We start from the raw sequence: 25170 nt of genomic DNA, 5'->3' as shown, positions 1-25170 counted from the left end.
AAATAACACTGCATCTGGTTAACCCAGAGAGCACGGTCCCTCATTGATGTGTAGGAAGGAGCAGAACTGCAGATGCTGGTTTGAACAGAAGATAGACACAAAAAGCTGGAGTAACTCTGGGTCAGGCAGCATCTGTGGAGAAAAGGAATGGGTGACGTTTTGGGTCGAGACCCTTCTTCAGACTGAGTCAGGGGTGAGGGAAACGAGAGATATGGAAGACATTTGAAAGCAGATGATGATCAAGGAATAGTAGATTGGTTTATTCAAAGGTAGATACAAAATGTTGGAGCAACTCAGCGGGACAGACAGCATCTCTGGAGAGAAGGAATGGGTGACATTTTGGGTCGGGACCCTTCTGCAGACTACAATAGTTAATTGTTGGCGGGGGAGAAGATGACAACAAGGCATACAATCTGTAAAATTCCCACACTGACCTTTCTGTCCTGGGCCTCCTCCATAATCAGGCCCAGTGGTTTGGGCGATCAAATTGGAATTAGCTTCCTTGAAGTTGATGCCAGGAGATCTGTTTAAAGAAGTTTAAATAATTGAGTGGGTTTAGCGTGAGCATTGGCTGCAGCTCACTACATTGATCAGAATTAGCAATGTTGGATACATGTAAACATGTATAATTCCTGAGGACTGACATTAGGGTGTTTGGAGGTACCCAGTTGTCTGAGACTGGTTTCACAATTGCTGCTCGTCAGAGGGTGGTGATTGTGTGGAATTCTTTGCCACAGAAGGCTGTGGAGGCCGTCAATGGATATTTCGAAGGCAGAGATAGATAGATTTTTGTTTAAGAAAGAAACTGCAGATGCTGGAAAAATCGAAGGTAGGCAAAAATGCTGGAGGAACTCAGCGGGTGAGGCAGCATCTATGGAGAGAAGGAATAGGTGACGTTTCAGGTCGAAACCCTTCTTCAAACTGACAGAGAGAGATAGATTTTTGATTAGTGTGGGTGTCAGGGGTTATGTGGAGAGGCAGGAGAACTGGGTTAGGAGGGAGGGATAGATCAGCCATGATTGAATGGCGGAGTGGACTTGATTGGCAACATGGCCTAATTCTGCTCCTATCACATGAACTTATGAACAGCACCTCACATTTTGCTTGGGCAGCTTACACCCCAGTAGTATGAACGTTGACTTCTCTAACTTCAAGTAGCCCTTGCTTTCCCTCTCTCTCCAACACTCCCCCTTCCCAGTTCTCCCACTAATCTTACTGTCTCTGGCTATGTTTTATCTCTGTGCTGCCCACTCCCCTGTCATCAGTCTGAAAAAGGGTTTCAACCCGAAACGTCACCCATTCCTTCTATCCAGAGATGCTACCTGTCCCGCTGAGATACTCCAGCATTTTGTGTCTTATCTTCGATTTAAAAGACATTTTGACAGGTACGGATATAGGAAAGGTTGAGAGGGATATGGGCCAAATGCAGGCAGGTGGGACTTGAGTTTGTACGTTCTCTCTGTGACTGCGTGGGTTTTCTCCGGGTGCTCCGATTTCCTCCCACATTCCAAAGACGTACAGGTGTGTAGATTAATTGCCCCAGTGAGTAGGTTAGACCTAGTGTACAGGTGATCGCTGGTTAGCGCGTACTTAGTGGGCCGAACGGCCTGTTTCCATGCTATATCTCTAAAGTAAGCTTCTATGGAATGACAGTGCATCATTTCACCACGTTGAGCAATACTCTCTGTATCATGGACATCACCACAATCCCATTTACTTGTCCATCATATGTTAACACCTCAGTTAACATTGACCCCTCGCTCATAAGTTACAGGAGCAGAATTAGGCCATTCGCCCCATCAAGTCTACTCCACCATTCAATTATGGCTGATCTATCTTTCAGTCTCAACCACATTCTCCTGCCTTCTCCCTATGACCCCTGACACTCGTTCTAATCAAGATTCTATCAATCTCCGCCTAAAAAATATCCAATGTTGGCCTCCACAGCTGCCTGTGGTAATGAATTCCACAGATTCACCACCTTCTGGCTAAGGACATTCCTCCTCATCTTCTTAAAGGAATGTCCTTTAATTCTGAGGCTCTGGTCCTAGACAAGGGTTGCCAACCTTTTTCATCCCTTTTACCCCTGGCAACTTTAATAACACTTATTTAATTTCACTTATTTATGAACAACTAATGATGAACTAATGATATACCAGAACCAACATGTCAGAAAAAAATCCAGAATCAACAAATTTACCCCCTGGGTAGGCGAAATTTACCCTCTGGGGGTAAATTTACCCCAGGTTGTGAACATTGTCCGAGACTCTCCCATGAGTGGAAACATCCTATCCACATCCATACTGTCCAAACCTTTCACTATTTGGTACATTTCATTGAACTCCAGCGAGTACAGGCCCACTGCCGCCATAAATGCTCATCATAGGTTAACCCACTCATTCCTGGGATAATTCTCGTAAACCTCCTCTGGACCCTCTCCAGAGCCAGCACATCCTTCCTCAGATATTCAATTCAATTCAATTCAATTCAATTCAACTTTAATGTCATTGCACAAATACTGAGTATGGGTACAACGAAATGCAGTTTTGCGTCAGTCCGTAGTAGTGCAATATAGAAATTTAAAAAAAAAGAGGATACAGAATAATAAAAAATACAGAATAATTAAACAATGGGGACGGAGGGACCGGAGGAATCTATCGGCGGGACTCTGAGTTCAGCAATGCGACGGTATGATTGTAGAAGCTGTTCCTCGTCCTACTGGTACGAGACCTGAGGCTCCTGTACCGCCTCCCTGATGGTGCCCAAATGTGTCCAAAATACTCCAAATGTGGCCTGACCAGTGCCTTATAGAGCCTCAGCATTACATCCCTGTTTTTGTATTCTAATTCTCTTGAAATAAATGCTAGCATTGCGTTTGGCTTCTTTATTACCGATTTGTCTTGTCGATTACCTTTTTGGGAATCCTGCACCAGCACTCCCAAGTCCTTTGCACCTCCGATTTCTTGATTCTCGCCTCATTTAGAAATTAGTCTACGCCTTTTTTCCCCATTCATCTTTCTCTCAAACTCTGTTTTATACCATCCCTTGAACTCCAGTTTTTAAACATCTGTTCATTATTCATTCTACCATAATTTGTTTCTGACATCCTCATCCATCTCAATTAGCTCCCATCCCCCACATACGCTGAATCCCCCTTAGTTTAGTTTTAGAGCTACAGCGTGGAAACTGGCCCTTTGGCCAACCGAGTCCACGCTGACCAATGATCACCCACACGCTAGTTCTATGTTATTATACACGCTCGGGGACAATTCAAAGAAGCCAATTAGCACCAGAGCTGCTGCCTCACAGTGCCAGAGACCTGGGTCAGTTTAGTTTATTGTCACGTGTACCAAGATACAGTGAAAAGCTTTTTGTTGCGTGCTATCCAGTCAGCGGAAAGACAATACATGATTACAATCGAGCTATTTACCGTGTACAGATGCATGATAAGGAAATAATGTTTAGTGCAAAGTAAACCCAGTAAAGTCTAATCGCGGATAGACCAAGGACCGTCAATGAGTTAGATAGTAGTTCAGCACTGCTGTCTGGTTGGGGTAGAACAGTACAGTTACCTAATAACAGCTGCAAAGAAACGGTCCCTCAATCTGTGCGTTTTCACACTTCTATACATTTTGCCTCACGGGAGAGGGGAAAAGAGGGAGTGGCTTGTCCTTGATTATGCTGCTGGCCTTGCCGAGGCTGGGAATGAGTTTGATGCTGCGTGTGTGTGGAGTTTGCACGTTCTCCCTTTGACCGCGTGGCTTCTCCGGGTGTTTGTGTGTGGAGTTTGCATGTTCTCCCTGTGACCACGTGCCTTCTCCTCCAGGTGTGTGTGCGTGTGGAGTTTGCACGTTCTCTCTGTGACCACATGGCTTCTCCGGAGTTTGTGCGTGTGTGTGGAGTTGCACGTTTCCCAGTGATCCGTAATGTGCCTTCTCCTCCGGGTGTTGGTTGTGTGGAGTCTTGCACTTCTCCCCTTGACCGAGTGCCTTCTCAGTGTGTGTGGGATTTGCAAGTTCTCCCCGTGGACCGCGTGCCTTCTTCCTCCGTGTGTGTGATGACGGATTGCGCTCCCTACTGAGGCTGTTTTAGGGGTCGGAGGTCATCAAGAGAGAACTCCCACTAAGAGCTGCCAACAGCCCAAGTCCCCGCCCAGCGGCAGCTCTGGGAGAGCATGGACTCTGTCGGCGTTGCCTCATCCGACTCCAACAGCTCCAAAATCGAAAACACCTGCACCACCCCCGCCGACACGCCCGAAGAGCCGCAAAAAAAGGTAACGGGCGACCGCCTCCCTCGTGTACGGTACGGTGGCACAGCGGTAGTGTTGCTGCCTTACAGCACTTGCAGCGCCGGAGACCTGGGTTCAATCCCGATTACGGGTACTGTCTGTACGGAGTTTGTATGTTCTCCCCGTGACCCACGTGAGTTTTCTCCGGGCTCTCTGGTTTCCTCCCGCACTCCAAAGACGTCCAGGTTTGTAGGTTAATTGGCTTGGTATAAATGTAAATTGTCCCTAGTGTATGTGGGGTAGTGTTAATGTGCGGGGATCGCTGGTCGGTACGGACTGTGTGGGCCGAAAGGCCTGCTTCCCCGCTGTGTCTCTAAAACTAAAAAACTAAAACACAGCCGCCAGGAACTGTAGATGCCTGAGTACATTTAAAAAAACACAAAGTGCTGGAGTAACTCAGCGGAGTGCAAGTGTCCCGGTGTTTCAAGCACAAAATATTTTAAGACGAGACTGTTCTAACTTTGTGAAAACAAAATGTTTTCCCAGATTACTGCCTGGATTAGAGGGCTTCAGCTACAGGGAGAGGGTCGGTCAGACTTGGATTGTTTTCAGTGCCACATCAGAAGATGAGAGGAGACTTGGCAGATGTATTACAAAATTATGAGTGGTCCAGATAGGGCAGACTGTCAGAATCTTTCTCCCCAGGCTGCAAATGTCCAAGACAACACCTATCCACATCCTCCAGAGATGCTGCCTGACCTGCTGAGAGTATAGTTTAGTTTATTATTGTCACGTGTACCGAGGTACAGTGTAAAGCTTTTTTGTTGTGTGCTAACCAGTTAGTGGAAGGACAATACAGGATTACAATCAACCCATCCACAGTGTACTGATATAGGATTATGGGAATAACGTTTATTGCAAGGTAGAGTCTGATTTAAGATAGTCTGAGGGATAGTTTAAGAATACGGGGTAAGTCATTTAGAACTAAGATGAGGAAAAGCTTTTCCACACAGAATGTGAAATTCTCTGCCCCAGAGGGCAGCAGAGGCCGGTTCTCTGGATGCTTTCAAGAGAGAGCTGGACAGAGCTCTTAAAGATAGCGGAGTCAAGGGATATGGGGAGAAGGCAGGAATGGGGTATTGATTGTGGATGATCAGCCATGATCACGGTGAATAGCAGTGCTGGCTCGAGGGGCCGAATGGCCTACTCCTTCCACTATTGTCTATTGGCTTCAATGAATAATAATGAATGTATAAAAATGTTATTAGCCAAGTATGTCCACTTGGTGCTTTGCTCGCAGGCAACAACAAGATATTCAGTAGACAATTAAAAATAAAACATTATAATTGAAACATGAGTAAAGAGAGGCTACAGACTTTTGGCTGTTGAGTAGAGTTACTGCTCGTGGGAAGAAGCTGTTTTTATGTCTGGCTGTGGCAGCTTTGATAGTCCAGAGTCGCCTCCCAGAGGGAAGTGATTCAAAGAGTTTGTGGCCAGAGGTGAGAGCGGCAGCAAACAACTACAACTGCGGTAGATGGTAGGTGGGGAATGCTCTCTGGTTGGTGATAGGATGGTTAGAACATAGGGCAGTACAGCACAGGAACGGTCCCTTTGACCCACAATGATTGTGCCGAACATGACGCTAGGTTAAACTCTCATCTACCTGAACATGATCCATATCTCTCTCTCCCCTCTACTTCCACATGCCCACCTAAAAGCTTCTTAAACACCCCTGTCATATCTGCCACCACCACCTCCCCAGGTCAGGCATTCCAGGCCCCCACCACTGCCCCGCGCATCCCCATTAAACTTTCCCCCACTCTCCTTATAGCGACACCCTCTAGTCTTGGACATTTCCAGCCTGGCGTAAAAAGATTCTGAGTGTCTACCCTAACTGTGCCTCTCATAATTTTTTATACTTCTAACTGGTCTCCTCTCAACCTCCAACATTGCAGAGAAAACAATGCAGGTCTATCCAACCTCGCTCTGTAGCTGAAGCCCTCGAATCCAGGCGGCTTTCTGGTAAAACATTTTGTTTTCAAAAAGTTAGAACCTTTTCCTCGTAAAACGTTTTGTGCTGCGCACGTCCGTCTAACGCGTTCTAATGAGGGGTGGACGCCAGGAACTGCAGATGCTCGTTTACATAAAAAGATAAAGTGCTGGAGTAACTCCACAGTCGCTGGGGGGCCTGGTCTGGAGAAAGGCAGGTTTGTGATCCTTAGTGGAGGTCAGGTAAGTGGAGGAGCTTTGATTGAGCGTGTAGATCCTGTGGAAGGATAAAGTGAAGCTGAGATCTATGGAGTGAGCTGACCTAATCCAGCACTTTGTGGTGCAGCGGTAGAGTTGCTGCCTTACAGCGCCAGAGACCCGTGTTCGAACCTGACCACGGGCGCTGCCTGTACGGAGTTTACGTTCACCCTGTGACCACGTGGGTTTTCCCCGGGTGCTCCGGCTTCCACACACGCTCCAAAGACGTGCATGTTTGTAGGTTAATTGGCTTCTGCAAATCGTAAATTGTCCCTGGTGTGTAGGATAGTGTGTGGGGATCGCTGGTCGGTGTGGACTCGGTCGGCTGAAGAGCCTGTTTCCGCACTGTGTCTGTAAAGTCACTCAAATAAGAATTGCCGTTGTGTTATGCAGAAGCAATACATTACAAGTGAAGCTTTGCATGTTGCAAGTGCATCACACAAATATTTAGTTTAGTTTACCTTAGAGAAACAGTCCCTTCGGCCCACTGAGTCTGTGCCGACCAGCGATCACCCCATTCATTAGTTCTATGCTACACACTAAGGACAATTTACAGAAGCTAAATAACCAATAACCCTACAGATCTTTGGGATGTGAGAGGAAATGGGATATGACAATAAAACATTCATGACTCTTGAAACCGGAGGAAACCCACGTGTTCACAGGGCGAATGTGCAAACTCCGCATGGACGGCTCCTGAGGTCAGAATCGAACCCTGGTCTCTGGATCTGTGAGGCAGCAACTAATCTCATGATTTTATACACGTCTATAAGATCACCACATCCTATATAGTGGATGGGAGCAGCCTGGCTTGATGATAGTTGGGTGGAATGTGAGGACTAGGGGGACTCCGCCCTTGTTGCGAGTGGGGGGATGGGGAGAGAGAGCAATGTTATGGGGTATTGAAGAAACCCTGGTGAGAGCCTCATCTACAGTGGGGGAGGGGAACCCCCGTTCCCTGAAGAATGAGGACATTTCCGATGCCCTGGTGTGGAACACCTCATCCTCGGAGCAGTAGTGGCGTAGACGGAGGAGTTGGGAGTAGGGGATGGAGTCCTTACAGGAAGCAGGGTGGGAAGAAGTGTGGTCCGGATAGCCATGGGAGTCAGTGGGTTTATAGTGGATGTCGGTCAGAAGTTTATCATCTGAGATGGAGATAGTGAGGGCAAGAAATGGTAGGGAAGTGTCGGAAATGGTCCAGGTGTATTTGAGTGCCAGATGGAAGTTAGTGGTGAAGTGGATGAAGTCAGTCAGTTGTGTGTGGGTGCAGGAGGTAGCACCAATGCAGTCGTCAATGTAGTGGAGGTAGAGGTCGGGGATGGGGCCACGGTACGTCTCGAACAAGGATTGTTCGACGCACCCTACAAAGAAGCAGGCATAGCTGGGGCCCATGCGCGTGCCTATAACTACGCCTTGTATTTGGAGGAATGGGAGGAGTCAAACAAGAAATGCTACACTTGTCGCTTTACCTCCTCCCTCGACTCCATTCAAGGACCCAAGCAGTCGTTCCAGGTGCGACCTGCACCTCCTCCAACCTCATCTATTGCATCCGCTGCTCTAGATGTCAGCTGATCTATATCGGTGAGACCAAGCGTAGGCTTGGCGATCGTTTCGCCGAACGCCTTCGCCCGGTCCTCAATAATCTACTTGATCTCCCTGTAGCTCAGTACTTCAACTCCCCCTCCCATTCCGAATCCGACATTTCTGTCCTGGGCCTCCTCCATGGCCAGAGTGAGCACCACCGGAAATTGGAGGAGCAGCACCTCATATTTCGCTTGGGCAATTTATACCCCAGCGGCATGAACATTGGCTTCTCCAATTTCAGGTAGCCCTCAGTTTCTCCTCCCCTTCTCAGCTCTCCCTCAGCCCTCTGGCTCCTCCTCTTCCTTTCTTCTTCCCCCCCCACCATACATCAGTTTGAAGAAGGGATTTGGCCCAAAACGTGGCATATTTCCTTCGCTTCATAGGTGCTGCCGCAACAGCTGAGTTTCTCCAGCACTTTTGTCTACCTTGGAAATATCTAAATTCCCATCCTTACTGTTTTGTTTTCCAGTCGAATGAATCGTTATCATCTTGCTCATCCACCCACTCAATGGACACGGCCTCTTCGGGAGTCTCGTCGTTGATCGGCACCATTTCATCCTTGCCTTCCTTCCCCCACAATCCCAAGGGCCATAATCGCACCATCTCGGGGACTTCATGCAGCTCCATGGCGCCACATCCTGTGTACAACAAGCGGAACGAGGAAAATTGCATCATCCGCGTCAGCCTCGAGGACGACAATGGGAATCTCTACAAAAGCATTTTGGTACGTGAATGGCATTCTTCCACGGCTTAGATACTACTTTATAGCAGAGACACAGCATGGAAACAGGCCCTTCGGCCCACCAATTCAACGCCGACCAACGATTGGATAGGATGCACTAGTTCCTGCACTCTAGAGACAATTTACTGAAGCCAATTAACCTACAATCCCGTATATCTTTGACGTGTGGGAGGAAACAGGAGCACTGGTGATTAATCAGGGGTTATGGGGAGAAGGCAGGAAAATGGGGTTAGGAGGGAGAGAAAGATCGGTCATGATTCAATGGCGGATTAAGCTCGATGGGCCAAATGGCCTAATTCTGCTTCTATGAGCGTATGAGCACCCGAAGAAATTCCCGCGCTGTCACTGGGAGAAAATACAAACTCCCCACAGACAGCACCCACAGTCAGGATGGAACCCGGGTCTCCGGCGCTGTCTGCAGTAACTCTACCATTGCTGCAATATATTAGTGACCTGAATATAAAAGTTGGAAATCTGAAAAGTTGAAAACCCAGGAGCTTGTTTCCATGCTGTTTAGCTCAAAGTCTACAACAGACCCAAAATTCTGGTTTCTCTCATAAGGGGCAAGAGCCAGAGAACATAGAGTGATGCAGTGTGGCCCTTTAGCTCATCTTGCTCACAACGGCCAACATGTCCCACCTGCCTGCATTCGGCCCATATCCCTCCAAACATGTCCTATCCATGTGCCTGTCAAATTGTTTCTTAAACGTTGCGATAGTCCCTGCCTCCTCTGGCAGCTCGTTCCATACACCCACCTCAATGTGAGAAGGGAGAGATTTAATAGGGACCTGAGGGGCAGCTTTTTCACACAGGTGTAGTGGTACAGAAGGCTGAGAGGTGATCATATAGAGGTGTATAAAATCATGAGGGGAATAGAAAGAGTGAATGCAGAGGGTCATTCACCCAGGGGAGGGAAATCAAGAACCAGAGGACATGGGTTTAAGGTGAGAGGGGCAAGATTTAATTGGAATCTGGTGGGTGTTGGGTTTTGGGAGCGAGCTGCCAGAGGAGATAGTTGTGGCCGAAACTATACAATATTTATAACTCAACTGAACAAGTACATGGATAGAAAATGTTTCGAGGGATATGGGCCAAACATGGGCAGGTAGGACTAGCGTAGAAAAGGGGCATCCTGGCCGGTTTGGGCAAGTTGGATTGAAAGGCCTGTTTCTGTAGTGTATGGTGCTAAGGGTATATGGTTTGAAAGGTGCGCTGGAATGTCATGGGGGACACTCTTATCTTTCATTGTCTTGGACTCCCTGTAGTTTGAAATGGGAGGAGAGAATATAAATCCTAATGTTCATTAGGGTTGATTATTTGTTCAAATATGATCCTTTGCCAAACAGGGTGTAAAAGCATCCGAAAAATCAATCTATATGTCAATAATTTAAAATTAACGAGACCTACTGCAGTGGATGTTTTACTTTGGACTTACAGTGTTGGAAACAGGCCCTTTGGTCCACGCCGACCATCAATCATCCCGTACACTAGCACTATCCTACACACTAGGGACAATGTACAATTGACAGAAGCCAATCAACTTGTAAACCTGCACATCTTTGGAGTGTAGGAGGAATCCGAGTCACACCCGGAGAAACCCCACGCAGTCACAGGAAAAACCTACAAACTCCGTGCAGACAGTACCCGTAGTCAGGATCGAACCGGGTCTCAGACGCTGTACGGCGGCAGCTTTGTGACGCCCAATTGTTAGCAACCTTATCCGCATCTGTTGGAGACCAAATAAACTATACAAAGATTTCAAATCCACCCGATTAGTTTCTCAGCATGTTTAATAGAAAGATTAAACGAGAACTTACCGTTTGAAGTTTGATCTTTATTTTATGTGAAGTTGGAGTGAGAGACTACGTGAAGAGCCCGCCAGCCCGCATTCGCGTCAATCTTCAAAGCAACTGTATGAAACCACAGACGACTTGCACGAACTTAAACTATAGAAAGATTAATAACGCTTGACTTACCGAATGATCTTTATGAGATTCAGGTTTGGGAGTGGAGGGCACATAGTCTCTCACTCCAACCTCACAAAATAAAGATCAAACTTCAAACGGTGAGTTCTCGTTTAATCTTTCTATTTTATATCGAAGTCTCGTGATGAGACTACGTGAAGCCTTCGAAGCTCTGTGGTTTCATGCAGTAAACCAATCTATGTGAAACTTGTAATGTTGTATGTTGCTCTTGTAATAGAACCTTTAGCTGAAAGAATCAGATCACATTCGAACATCCATGGTTATAATACAAAATATTCAAATAATAAAATCCCAAATTAGTATACCAAACATATTAAACCCAAGAGGATTTTTGATCTTTTTCACGATACAGAATAAATTAGAATAAAAGTGAAATTATGTCAATAAAACCCAGAGTCTCAACACCCCTTTTAAAATTTCCTTTTAAAATTGCTACAGAAAAATTTAAATATTTGGGAATTGAAATCACTAGAAAATATCAAGATATGTTTAATGCAAATTACAGCCCCCTACTTAAGAAATTAAACGCTCTAATTAAATTTTGGGAAACGCTCCCGATGTCTTTAATAGGTCGAATAAATGCTATAAAAATCATCTTTCTACCACAAATTCTATAGCTATCCAGTCAATTCCAATATACCTCCCAAAAAAGTTTTTTTTAAAACTGGACTCAGACATTACAAATTTTATATGGGACTATAAATCCCATAGAATACAAAGAACACACTTGAGTAAACCTAAAGAATTTGGTGGATTAGCACTTCCTAAATTTTTGTATTATTACTGTGCAGTAAATATCAAAAATGTGCTTCACCTGTTGGACAACTCTGCCCAGCAGGTGGATTGGATAGTAATGGAGAGAGAGGACTGCTCCCCTTTTAATATAGGAGCGACTCTCCTCTCACCAACGAACCTAAATAACACAAAATACAATAAAAATCCAATTATACACAGTACAATTAGAACTTAGAAACAAATAAAACTTACCCTAAAATTAAGAAATCTATCGCTTCTTTCTCCAATAACCCGTTGTTTAAACCTTCTATTATAGATAAATCATTTACATAATGGGAAAGAATAGGAATTAAAACGTTTGGAGACGTACGAAACTGGAAAATTATTATCATTCCAACTACAACTAAAATACAATTTGAGAAATAATCATTATTTTAAATATTTTCAAATATGTGACTATTTGAAAAAAAATACACAAGATTATCATAACTTGTCCCCAGACTTCCTGGACGAACCAATGAATACAAAGACCGAATCAGCCAATTTAATATCACACTTGTATAACTTCATTCTAAATATAGAAATAACATCATCTGATGGAATTAGAAGAGACTGGGAACAAGAACTAGCTATAACAATTTCGAAAGAGAGGTGGGACAAACATTTGCTATATGTGCATAAATGCTCGATTAACGTAAGACACATTCTAATTCAATTTAAAATCTTACATAGACTATATTACTCAAAACTAAAATAAGTAAACTTTTTCCTAACGTCTCCCCTATTTGTGATAAATGTCTATCCCAAGAAGCTACTATAGCGCACTCATTTGTTTTTTGTATAAAAATTCAAAAATTTTGGAATGAAATTTTTGAAATCTTCACAAAATTATTTAAAAGAAAATTGACACCAAAAGCAGAATTGATTAATTTTGGAACAATGGAAGGCAGCCCTGAACTAACTGCGTTTCAAAAGAACTTATTTAATTATGGTTTAATAACGGAGAAAAAACTTATTCTTAAATTCTGGAAAAACGCCCCTATACCAACAATAAATGTGTGGATTTCAAATATGTTCGAAACATTACACCTGGAAGATATGAGACTCCTTCTAGCAGGCAAATCAGACCATTTCCAAAAGACTTGGTCTGCATTTGTCGACTAAGGTGCAACAGAACTCTGAAAAGAAATGGTTTCAGGACCTGGTGAGGGGGGAGGAAAAATACGAAGTTGGTATATCCCTTCCAGCTCTGTTTTCTACTTTTAACATAGCTTTTGTTTCTTTTTCTCTTTTTTATTTTCTAGGGCTTACTTCTTAACTTTTTTCTCTACCTCTTCGTGACTATGGCTCTTTTTTCTTGATCACTTTTTCACACACTCTCGATTCTATCTCCCTTTCTTTACCTTTCTCTCTTTTTAAAGCTTAAAAAAGGGTTGTACAAGAAATGTATTAAGTTATATTTGGCTTGTATTATTGTAATGTACTTTACTTCTAATAAATAAATTAAAAAAGAAAAGAAAACACTAAACAGATAAACCATGAATGGTAGAAAAGACATGGGCTATTAACAACATGATGCTAACTTACATACATGTACATTGCCCTTAATCGGGCCGCAGTCCCAATTGCTTTTGGTTAGACAATAGCTCATGCAACACTGTTCAGAATTCTATCTGCAACCATCCAGACATGTTCAACGAAATGTTATCTTCTGAAAGTGCGCTTATCTGAGCCTCCTGCTGTTGCAAGAAGATGATCAAAGGGGAAAATCCATTCTATTGGCTGCAAGCGAGCCAGCCCCCCTGGTAGAGTGAGAGTTGAAATTATTTGAATTCACTCCTGCTTTTAGCTGCTTACATTCTATCCATCTTTAAATAGTCTGCACCAACAATCTCTTGTGATACTATTAAATAACTATGAAGAAACTATCCTTCATCTCATAGGCACTTAGTAACCTCAGTGTACCCTTTTACAAAACACCCCCAATCTCCAAACTGGTGGGTATGCTGTCAACTCCAACTTGTACCCAACCATGCCCGATTTGCTTTATGAGTTCATTCCCATAAAAAGTTACCCTTATGTCAGATTTGACCGAGATCCAGACGGAGATTGAGTAAAGACTGTGCTCTTTGTGTTGAAATCAGTTGTCATGAGCATAACTTACAAGATACTGCTGCAACATTAGGAATACAGTTGATGATAATCTGCATAATAATTTATACTGTTATTTACCACACTACTTTGTATCTAGACTTAGAGTGTTCGTATAAAAGACCCATCCATACCCTTAGTCAACAGTGGGTGAATAACCAATCATTTATTGTCCCATTTATAGTACTAGGTACAACAGCAAAGCAGCACGAGCATTGTCAATTGTGCTATAACAGGCTGTTCCTGCGGCCCTTCTGCTCCTTCGGAGCCTTAGTGGAGCTCACTGAAACAGGCCGCGCCTGCCAGTACTCCGAGCCTGATTCGACAGGCTGCTCCTGCGGGCCTTCTGCCTTTTTTGGAGCCTTGCTGGAGCTGACTGTGCAGATCGCGCTGCCAGTTTCTCCCAGCCTGGATGCTCCTTTGGCCAGCTGCTCCTTCGGAGCCTCAGAGTGGACAGGTCGGGCCCGCCAGTATTGCAAGCCAGGTTCGATAGGCTGCTCTTGTGGGGCCAGCTAGTGACTCCCGCATGCTCCTTTCCGGATCTTCAACGGTGGTAGCTGTACGTGTCGCGCCCGTCAGCTTCTCCGCATTCGCCGCCTGTTCTCTTCCAGAGCCTCAACGGTGGTAGCTGCACTGGCCGCGCCCGTCCGCTTCTAGCCGTTCCGCCGCCTGCTCCCTTTCGGAGCCTCCACGGAGTTAGCTGTACGGGTCGCGCCCGTCAGCCTCTCCGCGTTCTGCGCCTGCTCTCTTCCGGAGCCTCAACGGTGGTAGCTGCACTGGCTGTGCCAGTCAGCTTCTCTGGGCCCACTGCACCTATTTTCTGAACAGCAGCCCGTTCCTGTAAACAAAAATGCTTACCTGTCGGAGCAGTTTCGAACTGGCAGGTTCTTCACGTAGTCTCATCACGAGACTTCGATATAAAATATCACAGAAGGCTGCAGAGGCCAAGTACTAGATAGATTCTAGTATGGGTGTCAGGTTATGGGAAGAGGGCAGGAGAATGGGGTTAAGAGGGAGAGATAGATCAGCCATGACTGAATGGCCTAATTCTACTCCTATTCCTTATGAGCACGGCAGCAGACAGCACCCGTAGTCAGGATCGAACCCAGGTCTCTGGTGCTGTATGGCAGCAACTGCCGCTGCTCCACCGTGACTCCCTACATTTCCTTGATTTTCTGCCTTGTGGCTCTTTTGAAAGATTACAGGTACATTATCTAATTACAAACTGAAGGCAAGAACCCTGCAGTGGATCCAGGGACGTTGTCTTGGGTTAAATTTCAATGGTCTTTTACTGATTTTTCAGTGGGTGGGGAAAAGAATGGATTAGTAGCCAAGAGCTGAAGTTTGAGAATAGACTTATGATTCCAAAATTCCCCAATCTTGTTGCAATAGAAAGCAAGGATCATTTTTCTCAGGGGGCTGGGCACGAGCTGCCTAAACTCTCGAGGCGAGAGAAATGAGTTCCTAATCATAGAATCAAGCACTCTCCCCCTCCACAATGAACTTTAATAAACTGGTACATTCTTTCATTCCAATATTCTGTTTACCTGATTCCTGAGAGTTGTGCAACTGTGAGTTGAATATTAAACATTCTGCACAGCACTAAGGAACGGAAAATTGCCAACTCTCGTGAGCAATTTTGTTTCTATTTCATCAGTTCCATTTCATTAACTTTTTATATAAACACGGGCCACTGCGGTGACACTTTGCGAAAACAATATTTAAAATCTACTGCCGTCTTGCCAATAGATATTAAAGTGGACAGTTTACTTCAGAGATACAGCACGGAACTGAGTCCGCACCGACCAGCTATCCCCGCATATTAACACTACCCTACACACACACACACTAGGGACAATTTACATTTATACCAAGCCAATTAACCTACAAACCTGTATGTCTTTGGAGTGTGCGAGGGAACCGGAGCAGCCGGAGAAAACCCACGCAGGTCACGGGGAGAACGTACAATCACCGTACAGACAGCACCTGTAGACAGGATCGAACCCGGGTCTCTAGCGCTGTAATGCAGGAACTCTACCACTGCGCCACCATGCCGCCCTACAAAGAAACTAGTCTGGTGGAATTGAATTCTTTGTATAGTTTACTTGCTATCAAATAGGCACGGATAAAGCTTCTACCAACTGGACGGCACAAAGTTGCTGCCCCACAGCGCCAGAGACTCGGGTTCGATCATGACCTTGGGCGCTGTCTGGAGTTTGCACGTTCTCCCCGTGACTGCGTGGGCGTCCTCTGGAACTCCAGCTTCCTCCCACATCGCAAAGGCGTGTGGGTTTGCACGTAAGATGCTGCAATAACTGAGCAGGACAGGCAGCATCCCTGGAGAACACGCATAGGTTCAGAACCCTTCTTCAGACCGATTGAAGGGCAGGACAAAAGGAAGCTGGAAGCCAGAAGACTTGGAGATTAATTGGCATCTGTAAATTGCTTCTACTTAATGGTAGCTTAGTTTAATTTATTGTCACGTGCAGAGTGAAAAGCTTTTGTTGCGTGCTAACCAGTCACCAGAAAGACAATACATGATTACAATCAATCTATCCACAGGGTACAGAAACATGATAAAGGGAATAAAGTGAATAACGTTTAGTGCAAGATAAAGTTCACTAATTTCCGATTGAAGATAGTCCGAGCATCTCCAATGAGGTAGAGTAGCTCGAGGCTGCTCTCTGGTTGTTGGTGGAATAGTTCAGTTGCCTGATAACAGAACGTGGGATAACATTGAGCTGGTGTGAAAAGGTATTCAATGGATGGGGTGAACTCGATGGTCCGAAGGGCCTGTTCCATTCTATAAACTTAACTGACCACAGGCCTGAGGAGTGTTTGCAAACGACTGGTCAAATAATGGGGTAGCATTTTTCTAAGTTACACACAAAATACTGGAGTAACTCAGCGGGTCAGGCAGCATCTGTGGAGAGAAGGAATGGGTGATGTTTCAGGTCGAGACCCTTCTTCAAACTGAGAGTCAGGGGAAAGGGAGTCTGGGGATATGGAAGGTTAAGGTGTGAAAATTCGAGATTAAAGCAGACGATGCGGATCGAAGCGGCGCATTTTTCTAACACTTGTTTGTTTTCTTATTATTTCTTATTAAATCCCTTTCAGAAGATCCTCAGTGCCACCCCGCTCAATACACCTAGCGTCTAAAGTAAATACTTTTTCCCTTCCTCTCCAGCTGACCAACCAAAACAAGTCCCCGTTCGTTATCCAGAGAGCCATGTTGAAGCACAACCTGGAAGGACAAGATTGGGAGGAATATCAGCTTGTCCTGATCCTCTCAGAAGACAGAGGTGAGGAATAAAACATCGGTTCCTTGATGCTGGAAGATGTTCAGTCTTCTGCCTAAACTCAGTGTGTTGGAGGAGCTCAGCAAATCAAGGTGGCGCAGTGGTAGAGTTGCTGCCTTACAGCATTAGAGACCCCAGTTCCATCCTGACTCCAGGTGCTGTCTGTACGCAGTTTGTACATTCTCCCATGACCGCAGGAGTTTTCTCCGGGTGCTCCGGTTTCCTCCCACCCTCCAAAGACATGCAGGTTTGTAGGTTAATTGGCTTCCATAAAATATTTGTCTCTGGTGTGTAGGATAGTGCTAGTGTACAGGTGATCGCGGGTCCGTGTGGACTAGATGGGCCGAAGAGCCTGTTTCCAATCTGTGCACACTAAAATACTGAACAAAACAAAACTAAATTATTTGTGGAGGGAATGGGCAGGCGACATTTCAGGTTGGAACCTTTCATACTGGATATGGAACCCACATCCAGTTAGGGTTGAGTCTGAAGAAGGACTCCAACACAAAATGTCACCTGTCCATGCCTTCCAATGTGTGGAAGCAGGCACTTTGGCCCTACACGCCCATGCCGACCAACATGCTCCATCTACACTAGTCCCACCTGCCTGCGTTTGGCCCATGGCCCTCTAAACCAATGCTATCCATCTAGCTGTCCAAAAGGTTTTTAAACATTGTGATAGTTTTCTTTAGAGATACAGCATAGAAACCACTGGCCCATTGAGTCTACGCTGACCATCCTTCACACTAGTTCTATGTGATCCCACTTTCTCACCCACACCATACACAATAGTGACCATTTTTACAGAGACCCATTAACCTACAATTGTAGATGGGATATGAAGGAAACCGGAGCACCCGGAGGAAACACATGCGGTCACGGGGTGAACGTGCAAACTCCACACTTACAACACCCGTGGTCAGCATGGAACCCGGGTCTCTGGCACTGAGGCAGTGGCTCTGCCTGCTGAGCCTCTGTGCCGTGCTAAGGATACAGCACGGAAACAGGCCTTTCGGCCCACCGAGTCCACACTGACCATCGATCTACCTGTCCACACTAGTTCCATGTTATCCCACTTTGTCATCCACTCCCTACTCACCAGGGGCAATTTACAGAGACCAATTAAACAATTATTGACATTATAATATTATTGAGTGCAAATCAAAGTGATGTAAACCCTTTTGTAGTGTGCTGCAAGATTTGAGACGGTATTGCAACTAAGCCCCACTCTGAATCATTTAGAATTCTATAACTTCTACAGTACATACCTTTAGAAAGGAGATGAGGAGGAATTTATTTAGCCAGAGGGTGGTGAATCTGTGGAATTCATTGCCACAGATGGCTGAAGAGGCCAAGTCAATGAATATTTTTAAAACACAGATTGACAGATTCTTGATTAGTGCGGGTGTCAGGGCTTATGAGGAGAAGGCATGAGAATGGGGTTGAGATGGAAAGATAGATCAGCCATAATTGAAGGGGGGAGTAAACCCGATAGGCCGAATGGCCTAATTCTGCTCCTATGACGTACAAACTTGTTCACTGGATATGTAGCTTTCTATTCACAAAGCAAGACTGCAATGTAAATAAGTGTAAAAGCAAAGAACTGCAGATGCTGGTTTAATACCGAAGATAGACACGAAGTGCTGGAGTAACTCAGCACAGGGCCGGCCTTAAGCCAATTGGACCGTTTGCTCCCAATTGGGCCCTGAGCCTAAGGGGGCCCTGCGCTAGAGTAATCAAAAGATGCTAGAGCTCCGCGACTGTTCCCCCGCAACGTTGCGAGAAGCATAACTGAACCAGTGTTGCTTTCATCCGTCTGTCCGCACGTTCGCTCGCTCGCTCGCTCTTGGTGCCGGCGTTTCTCCCCTCAGACTCCGCCAAACTGAAGTGGCAGGTGGTTCTGCTGTCGGGTCCCCGCGGCCGCTCACAGTCACCCGAGCTGCTTCCTTCCTCGGAAGTGGCGGCCAGTTCTGCTGTCTGTGCCCGGAGCGCTGCGGCAGCCACCCAAGCTAATTCACTCCCCGGCCACAATGCGGTGGCTCAGTGCAAGAAGCGTCGCAAGTGGGTTACTGGCCCCGATCCCCTCCTTCACAACACTCCTGCCCTCCCCGTAACTTTACCCCGGGCCAGACTCCTCAAACACTGTGAAAGGAGCTCTTCCCCCCACCCACACCGGGAAATACAGTATTTAAAAACATAGTACCAAGAAATGTACTTACCACGGTATTGGTACACAAACTCCATTCTTCTCTCTTTGCTTCCTAACATACCCTTCAGATAATGGCAATCCATATTTGAAAATCCCGCCAAGAAACTTGCACTGCGCATGCGCAGTACAGCAAAGTCAGAGTTTCAGCTGCCTTCAGCCCGGCTTGAAATTGACGGCTTGAAGCAGCGCTGACGGCACGTGGGCTGCACAGACCTTTGCGTGTTGCAAGTGCAGCTGTTGAAAGGCACGGAGAATTATGCCTACCTAAGAGATCGATCTCTTAGGTAGGCATAATTCTCCCATGCCTTTACTATTTATATTTAATGATTACCATGTCATAATTAATTTTAGTCAGGGTAGGCAGTGCCTGCCTTGTCTACCCTGACGGCACATGCCTGAACTCTGGTCACATCACAGTGAAGGAGCGTGTGTGTGTGTGGCCCGGACATTGAACAGATGGCTGTGGAGCTCCGCTTATGCTGTGTGCCCTGGGGGATTCTCACACGCCACTCTGGTGGGTGTTTATGTTTAATCTTTAAGTAGTTTTGTATCTTGTTGCTTTTTTGGTGTGACTGTAAGGTAAATCAAATGTCACTGTACCTCGGTACATGTGACAACAAAGGACCGTTGAAATGTTTGTCAGACGGGCGATCACGTGGGCCTCGTAGGCCTCGTGTTCAGCGAAACGGTCGGCCAGTCTACGTTTGGAAATGTACTCATTGTTTTTTTTCCTCTTCTGCCCCCAGAGTTGGTCATTCCAGACAACGCCAACGTCTTTTACGCGATAAGCCCCTCTGGGAACTTTGACTTCATCCTGAGGAAGAAGAACCACAGTCAGCTGGGACGCCAATCCTTGAACAACCTCTCCAGAGAGGCCAAGAAGGGAATCATGGCAGACAGAATGAGCAAGGTCAGGCTGTGAGAGGAGGCTGGGATCGCCGTCAGTGCTTCCACACCCTCTGGCGGAGATGAACCTTACCACTAAGTATTGAGAGCCCTGGAATATATGTGAATAAATTTGCCTGGACTGTATTTACCCAACATCGTGGATGGCATTGAGTAAAAACCCTAACTTCCTCCTTGGGAAGGCAACGCTTGTCCATTGTTGAAGATTATTTTGCACACCAGCCCTGCTCGGATGGGACTGAGATGTACTCAAGCTGGAGAGCGGTTGACAGCTTCCCCTGCGACCCTGTAAACTTCAATTGGGGGAGGCAAGGAAAAAAATGTATTGGCCAACTCGGTTGACTAAATGTGGTTGTTTGACTTTGTTTCCTGCAGAGCCACATTCAAACTAGTGAACAACCTCCAGTCAGTGGCCAGATGATGAATGCTTTTGGAAAGTGTTTGGATTGGCCTATTGAACTCCTGGGCAGATATTTCCTGTCTATTTCCCCCTCCCTCCCTCCCTGCCTAATAATTTAATCTCCTCTTGGATATACAGAACTAGACCCACCTTCGACAAAGGACATCTGATGGTCGCCAATGATATTGCACTTGTCTCAAAATTCTGGTCAGCTTTATAGAGAACTGTTATTTTGTGTGTACATTTGTAAATGTGATCTGTGTCATGGAGGGACCAGTGGAGCCGTAGCAGATGCTGAGCGTCCCAACTATCTGGAAGGTGACTTTTATAGCTTTTCTGTCCTTTTATTCTGGAACAATGTTGGTGTGTTCTGCACAATTCTCTCTCTCACACACACACACACACACACACACACACACACACACACACACACACACACACACACACACGTGAGCGCACACACACACACACACACATACTCTCACACTCTCACACTCACTCACTCTCTCCACCCCTCACTCTTCACCCACTCACTCTTCACCCACTCATTCACCCACTATCACTCACACTCACACACTCACTCACTCTTCACTCACTCACTCTACACCCACACTCACTCTCACTCACTCTTCACTCTCTCTCACTCACTGTCACACTCACTCACTGTCACACTCACACACACACACACACACACTCTCTCTCGGTAACCATGTGCCTATGATCTCTAGTGAGCAAGTGTTCGAAGAAGCTCACAAACAAAGATCTGGAGTTCCACTCTTTTTTTTCCACTCTTCCTTTATCTGCACCTTAGCTGAAACACCGGTAACTAAAATGTTCATCAGACATGGACAGCCCCGAACCACCACCTACATGAAAGTTTCAAAATCTCGGCCCTTTCACTCAGCATTGAGCGCACTAATGTAAAAAGAAAATGTATCTACGATATTGGACACAGATGTTAAATGCAAATTGCCTGTGGTATCAGTGAAACTTTCTGTATGTATACTTTTGTAAATAATTTTCAATATTCCTTGTTTTTAATTTGTTTTTAAGAAAATAGCTACTAAAAATAAATTTCAATGCATCAATTTATTTTTTGAAATGAAGTTTTGAGAGATTTAAGGCACCAGGCAATTTTCTGATCTGACCTTAACCGCTGCTCTCTGCATGTTGTTTATGGCCTGGATTAGGTATTGGGAGTACTGCCATCTCTTACACATCACAGATCCAAGCACAAGCCTGATTTCCCAATAAGCTGTTCACGCACTATTTGTGGTAACTCCCTTCAATAACATTATGGAGATAGACACAATGTGCTGGAGTAATTCAGTGGGCCAGGCAGCATATCTGGAGAAAAACGATGGCTAATTTTGTTTAGTTTAGTGATACAGCAAGGATACCGGCCCCTTCAGCCCATCGAGTCCATGCCGATCAGCGACCCCCACACACTAACACTAGCCTACACACACTTACTTACTTAGACTTAGTTCCTGCCACACTGTTGAGTGCATTGGGCAGCAAGCTTTGGCCATTCTGTTCGGTTATGTGCGACGTCTTCCACCCTCGATAGGTTAGTGTCCCGGGCTTCCAAATCCCACCGGAATATTCACCTCATGTGAGTTTTGGTCGGCCTCTTTTCCTTCTTCCGTCAGCTTGCCGTGTCATTGCTATCTGAGGTGCACGTTCTGGTGACATTCTGAGTACATGTCCTGCAGATTTCATCCTGCGTCCCTCTATGTCCTGGCTGAGAAGCTTTGTTGCAGTTTCCCGGTAGATCTCCTCGTTTGTGATGTGGTCTCTGTAGCTAGTCTTCAGGATCCTCCTCAAGCAGCGTTGTTGGGATGCATCCAATTTATTTTTCATTTTCACATTGATTTTCCATGTCTCACTGGCACAGAGGGCTGTAGGGAGCACTGCGGACTGGAAGAGTTTGACTTTTGGCATCTTGGATATCCCACCACTAGACCATATTGGCTGCATTTGTCTGTAGACTGATGCAGCTTTATCAATTAAGGGTATTTTATAATTTTTACCGAAGCCAACCCTAGCGTCTTTGGCGTGTGGGAGGAAACCAGAGCACCTGGAGAAATCCCACGAAGGTAACGTGGAGAACGTAAAACTCCATACAGACAGCACTCATAGTGTGGATCGAACCTGGGTCTCTGGCGCTGTAAGGCAGCAGCTCTACCGTGGGTGAAGTTTCGGGTCGGGACTCTCCTTCAAACTGAAAATAGAAGGGAGGGAACTGGAGGTAAGATTAGACTAGACACATAGAAAATAGGTGCAGGAGTAGGCCATTCGGCCCTTTGCGCCATTTAATATGATCATGACTGATTGTTCAGAATCAGTACCCTGTTCCTGGTTTCTCTCCATATCCCTTGATTCCGTTAGCCCAAAGAGCTAAATCTAACTCTCTTGAACACACGGACCAGTATAGAACAAATCAGGGCCGGCAGCAGATGACCAAGGAAGGGTGGAGCCCATATTGGCCCATTGGTGGCTGGGGAAAAGGTGATAACGAAGGGATACAAATAACATTATTTCTTACCCAAAACTTTGCCTATCCATGTTCTCCAGAGATACTGTCCCACTCTGATATTTTGTGTAGACCAGCATCTGCAGTGGAGCAGTCTGAAGAAGGGTCTCGACCCAAAACGTCACCCATTCCTTCTATCCAGAGATGCTGTCTGACTTGCTGAGTTACTTCAACATTTTATGTCCACTATCAGCAGTTCTTTGTTTTCACATTCTCCCTTCTACCCATTCTGCCCCCACTCCCAAGTCCTCCGTCTATCACCGCATCTGCACCCAGGTTGAGGTGATCCAGATCGGAGATGTCCTCATTCTTTAGGGAACGGGGGTTCCCCTCTTCGATTATAGATGAGGCTCTCACCAGGGTCTCCTCTATATCCCGCAGCTCTGCTCTCACTTCCCATCCCCCTACTCGTAACAAGGACCGAGTCCCCCTTGTCCTCACCTTCCACCCTACCAGCCCCCACCTTCACCTCCTTTCCCCATTTTGTACCGACATTTGATACAGTAACATTTAAAAGACGAAGGAAGGAACTACAGATGCTGCTTTAAACCGAAGATAGACACAAAAAACAGCGGGTCAGACAACATCTCTGGAGAAAAAGGATAGGTGACATTTTGGGTCCAGACCCTTCTTCGGACTCAAGTCTGTTGCCATCTGTAAAACATCTGTCATGTTTCAAAGGTAGACTTCCAAAATATATTGGACATTTGGGCACAATTCCAGAAAGTTTAGTTTAGAGGTACAGCGCAGAAACAGGCCCTTCAGCCCACTGAGTCCGTACCGACCAGCGATCACCCGCACACTAACACTAGCCCACAGACTAGGGACAATTTACCATTTTACCAAAGCCAATTAAGCTGCAAACTTGTACGTCTTTGGACAGTGGGAGGAAACCAGAGCCCCCGGAGAAAACCCACTCAGTCACGGGTCGAACGTACAAACTCCATGCCAATAGTGCTCTGAGTCAGAATCGAACCTGGGTCTCTGGCACTGTGCCATCCCTGAATGTATCCAACTGTAAATCCTTGGTGTTGTACCTGAATGAGCTTTCCAATTACACAGAGTGGCGTTCTCTGTTACAGGATTCTCAGTAGGACTGGCATTTGAGTGCAAGGATTTCTGGTTGCCCATTGCTTTGAATCCAGCTGTTTTCCTTGCTGGTTCTGGTTAGACAGATGTTTCCCATAAATAGTCTAATGACCCAAATGAATTGGAGAAGTGAGATTCACGTCCAGAAATCAGTTTAGCATTTTGATTAATATCTTTTAAACATGATTAGTCATGGAATGTGCAACTTCTCATGTATGGTCTGTAAACTCTTCCTATATTGCCATCTAATTATGTTTCTAAACTGCTATCCAAACAATGTTTAATCCCGATGAACACTGTAATGTTCAAAAGATGCTGATGCAAAACGTTGCAAAAGTCATGCTACATACCTTTTAGTTTTGCTTCTAGAGATACAGCGTGGAAACGGGCCCTTCGGCCCATCGAGTCCATGCCAACCAGCGATCACCTGTACACTAGTACTATCCTACACACTAGGGCCAATTTACAGAAGCCAATAATCTGCACATCTTTGGATGCCCATTCTAATGACGTTTCCTGCCCATTCCTTCCACAGATGCTGCCTGGCCTGCTGAGTTACTCCAGCACTTAGTGTTTTGCTCAAGATTCCAACATCAACATTCCCTGTGTTCCCATCCTATTTTCACTTGGTTCTCAGATACATTAAAACTTTTAGACTTTGGAGATTACTCCACCTTAATTTCTCTTACATCTTCAAGCTTTGCAAAGCCAAATAATTAGTTTAATTGGGTGATACAGCGTGTAAACAGGTCCTTCGGCCCACCGAGTCCTCGCCGACCAATGATCATCCTACACTCGAGGGACAATGTACAGAAGCCAATTAACCTACAAACCTGCATGTCTTTGGGATGTGGGAGGAAACCGGAGCACCCGGAGAAAACCCACGCGGTCACGGGAGAACGTGCAAACTCCGTACAGACAGCTCCTGTAGTCAGGTCGAACCAAGGTCTGCCGCACCAAATGTTCTTAATGATAGACACAAAGTGCTGGAGTAACTCAGCGGGTGAGCCAGCATCTTTGGAGAAAATGGCTAGGTGACGTTTCACAGAGTGCTGGAGT

The 25170-nt window shown here is 45.7% G+C and overlaps 2 protein-coding genes across 5 annotated transcripts in view; both read left to right on the top strand.

Annotated features, from left to right (window-relative positions):
• Positions 1-4174, top strand: part of LOC116977436 (ral guanine nucleotide dissociation stimulator-like 1) — a 227567-nt gene extending 223393 nt beyond the window's left edge. For 3 of the 4 annotated variants that reach the window (XM_033027868.1, XM_033027864.1, XM_033027867.1), the window contains exon 17: positions 4083-4138. In XM_033027868.1, the coding sequence (XP_032883759.1) occupies positions 4083-4092 (10 nt within the window). In that variant the 3' untranslated portion in view covers positions 4093-4138. Of the gene's footprint in view, positions 1-4082 lie in introns of all 4 variants that reach the window. The other variant, XM_033027866.1, reaches the window with a different exon arrangement.
• Positions 4145-20948, top strand: LOC116977437 (ral guanine nucleotide dissociation stimulator-like 1). The gene is made up of 4 exons (XM_033027869.1): positions 4145-4273; positions 8529-8783; positions 16860-16974; positions 19927-20948. The coding sequence occupies exons 1-4, from the start codon at positions 4175-4177 to the stop codon at positions 20100-20102; spliced, it is 645 nt and encodes a 214-aa protein (XP_032883760.1). The 5' UTR covers positions 4145-4174; the 3' UTR covers positions 20103-20948.
• Positions 20949-25170: the final 4222 nt, after the last annotated feature.

Source organism: Amblyraja radiata, chromosome 10 (assembly GCF_010909765.2).
Source record: "Amblyraja radiata isolate CabotCenter1 chromosome 10, sAmbRad1.1.pri, whole genome shotgun sequence".
NCBI lineage: Eukaryota > Metazoa > Chordata > Chondrichthyes > Rajiformes > Rajidae > Amblyraja > Amblyraja radiata.
Note: the sequence above shows the minus strand (reverse complement) of the source record. Positions and strands in the feature narration are given on the sequence as shown.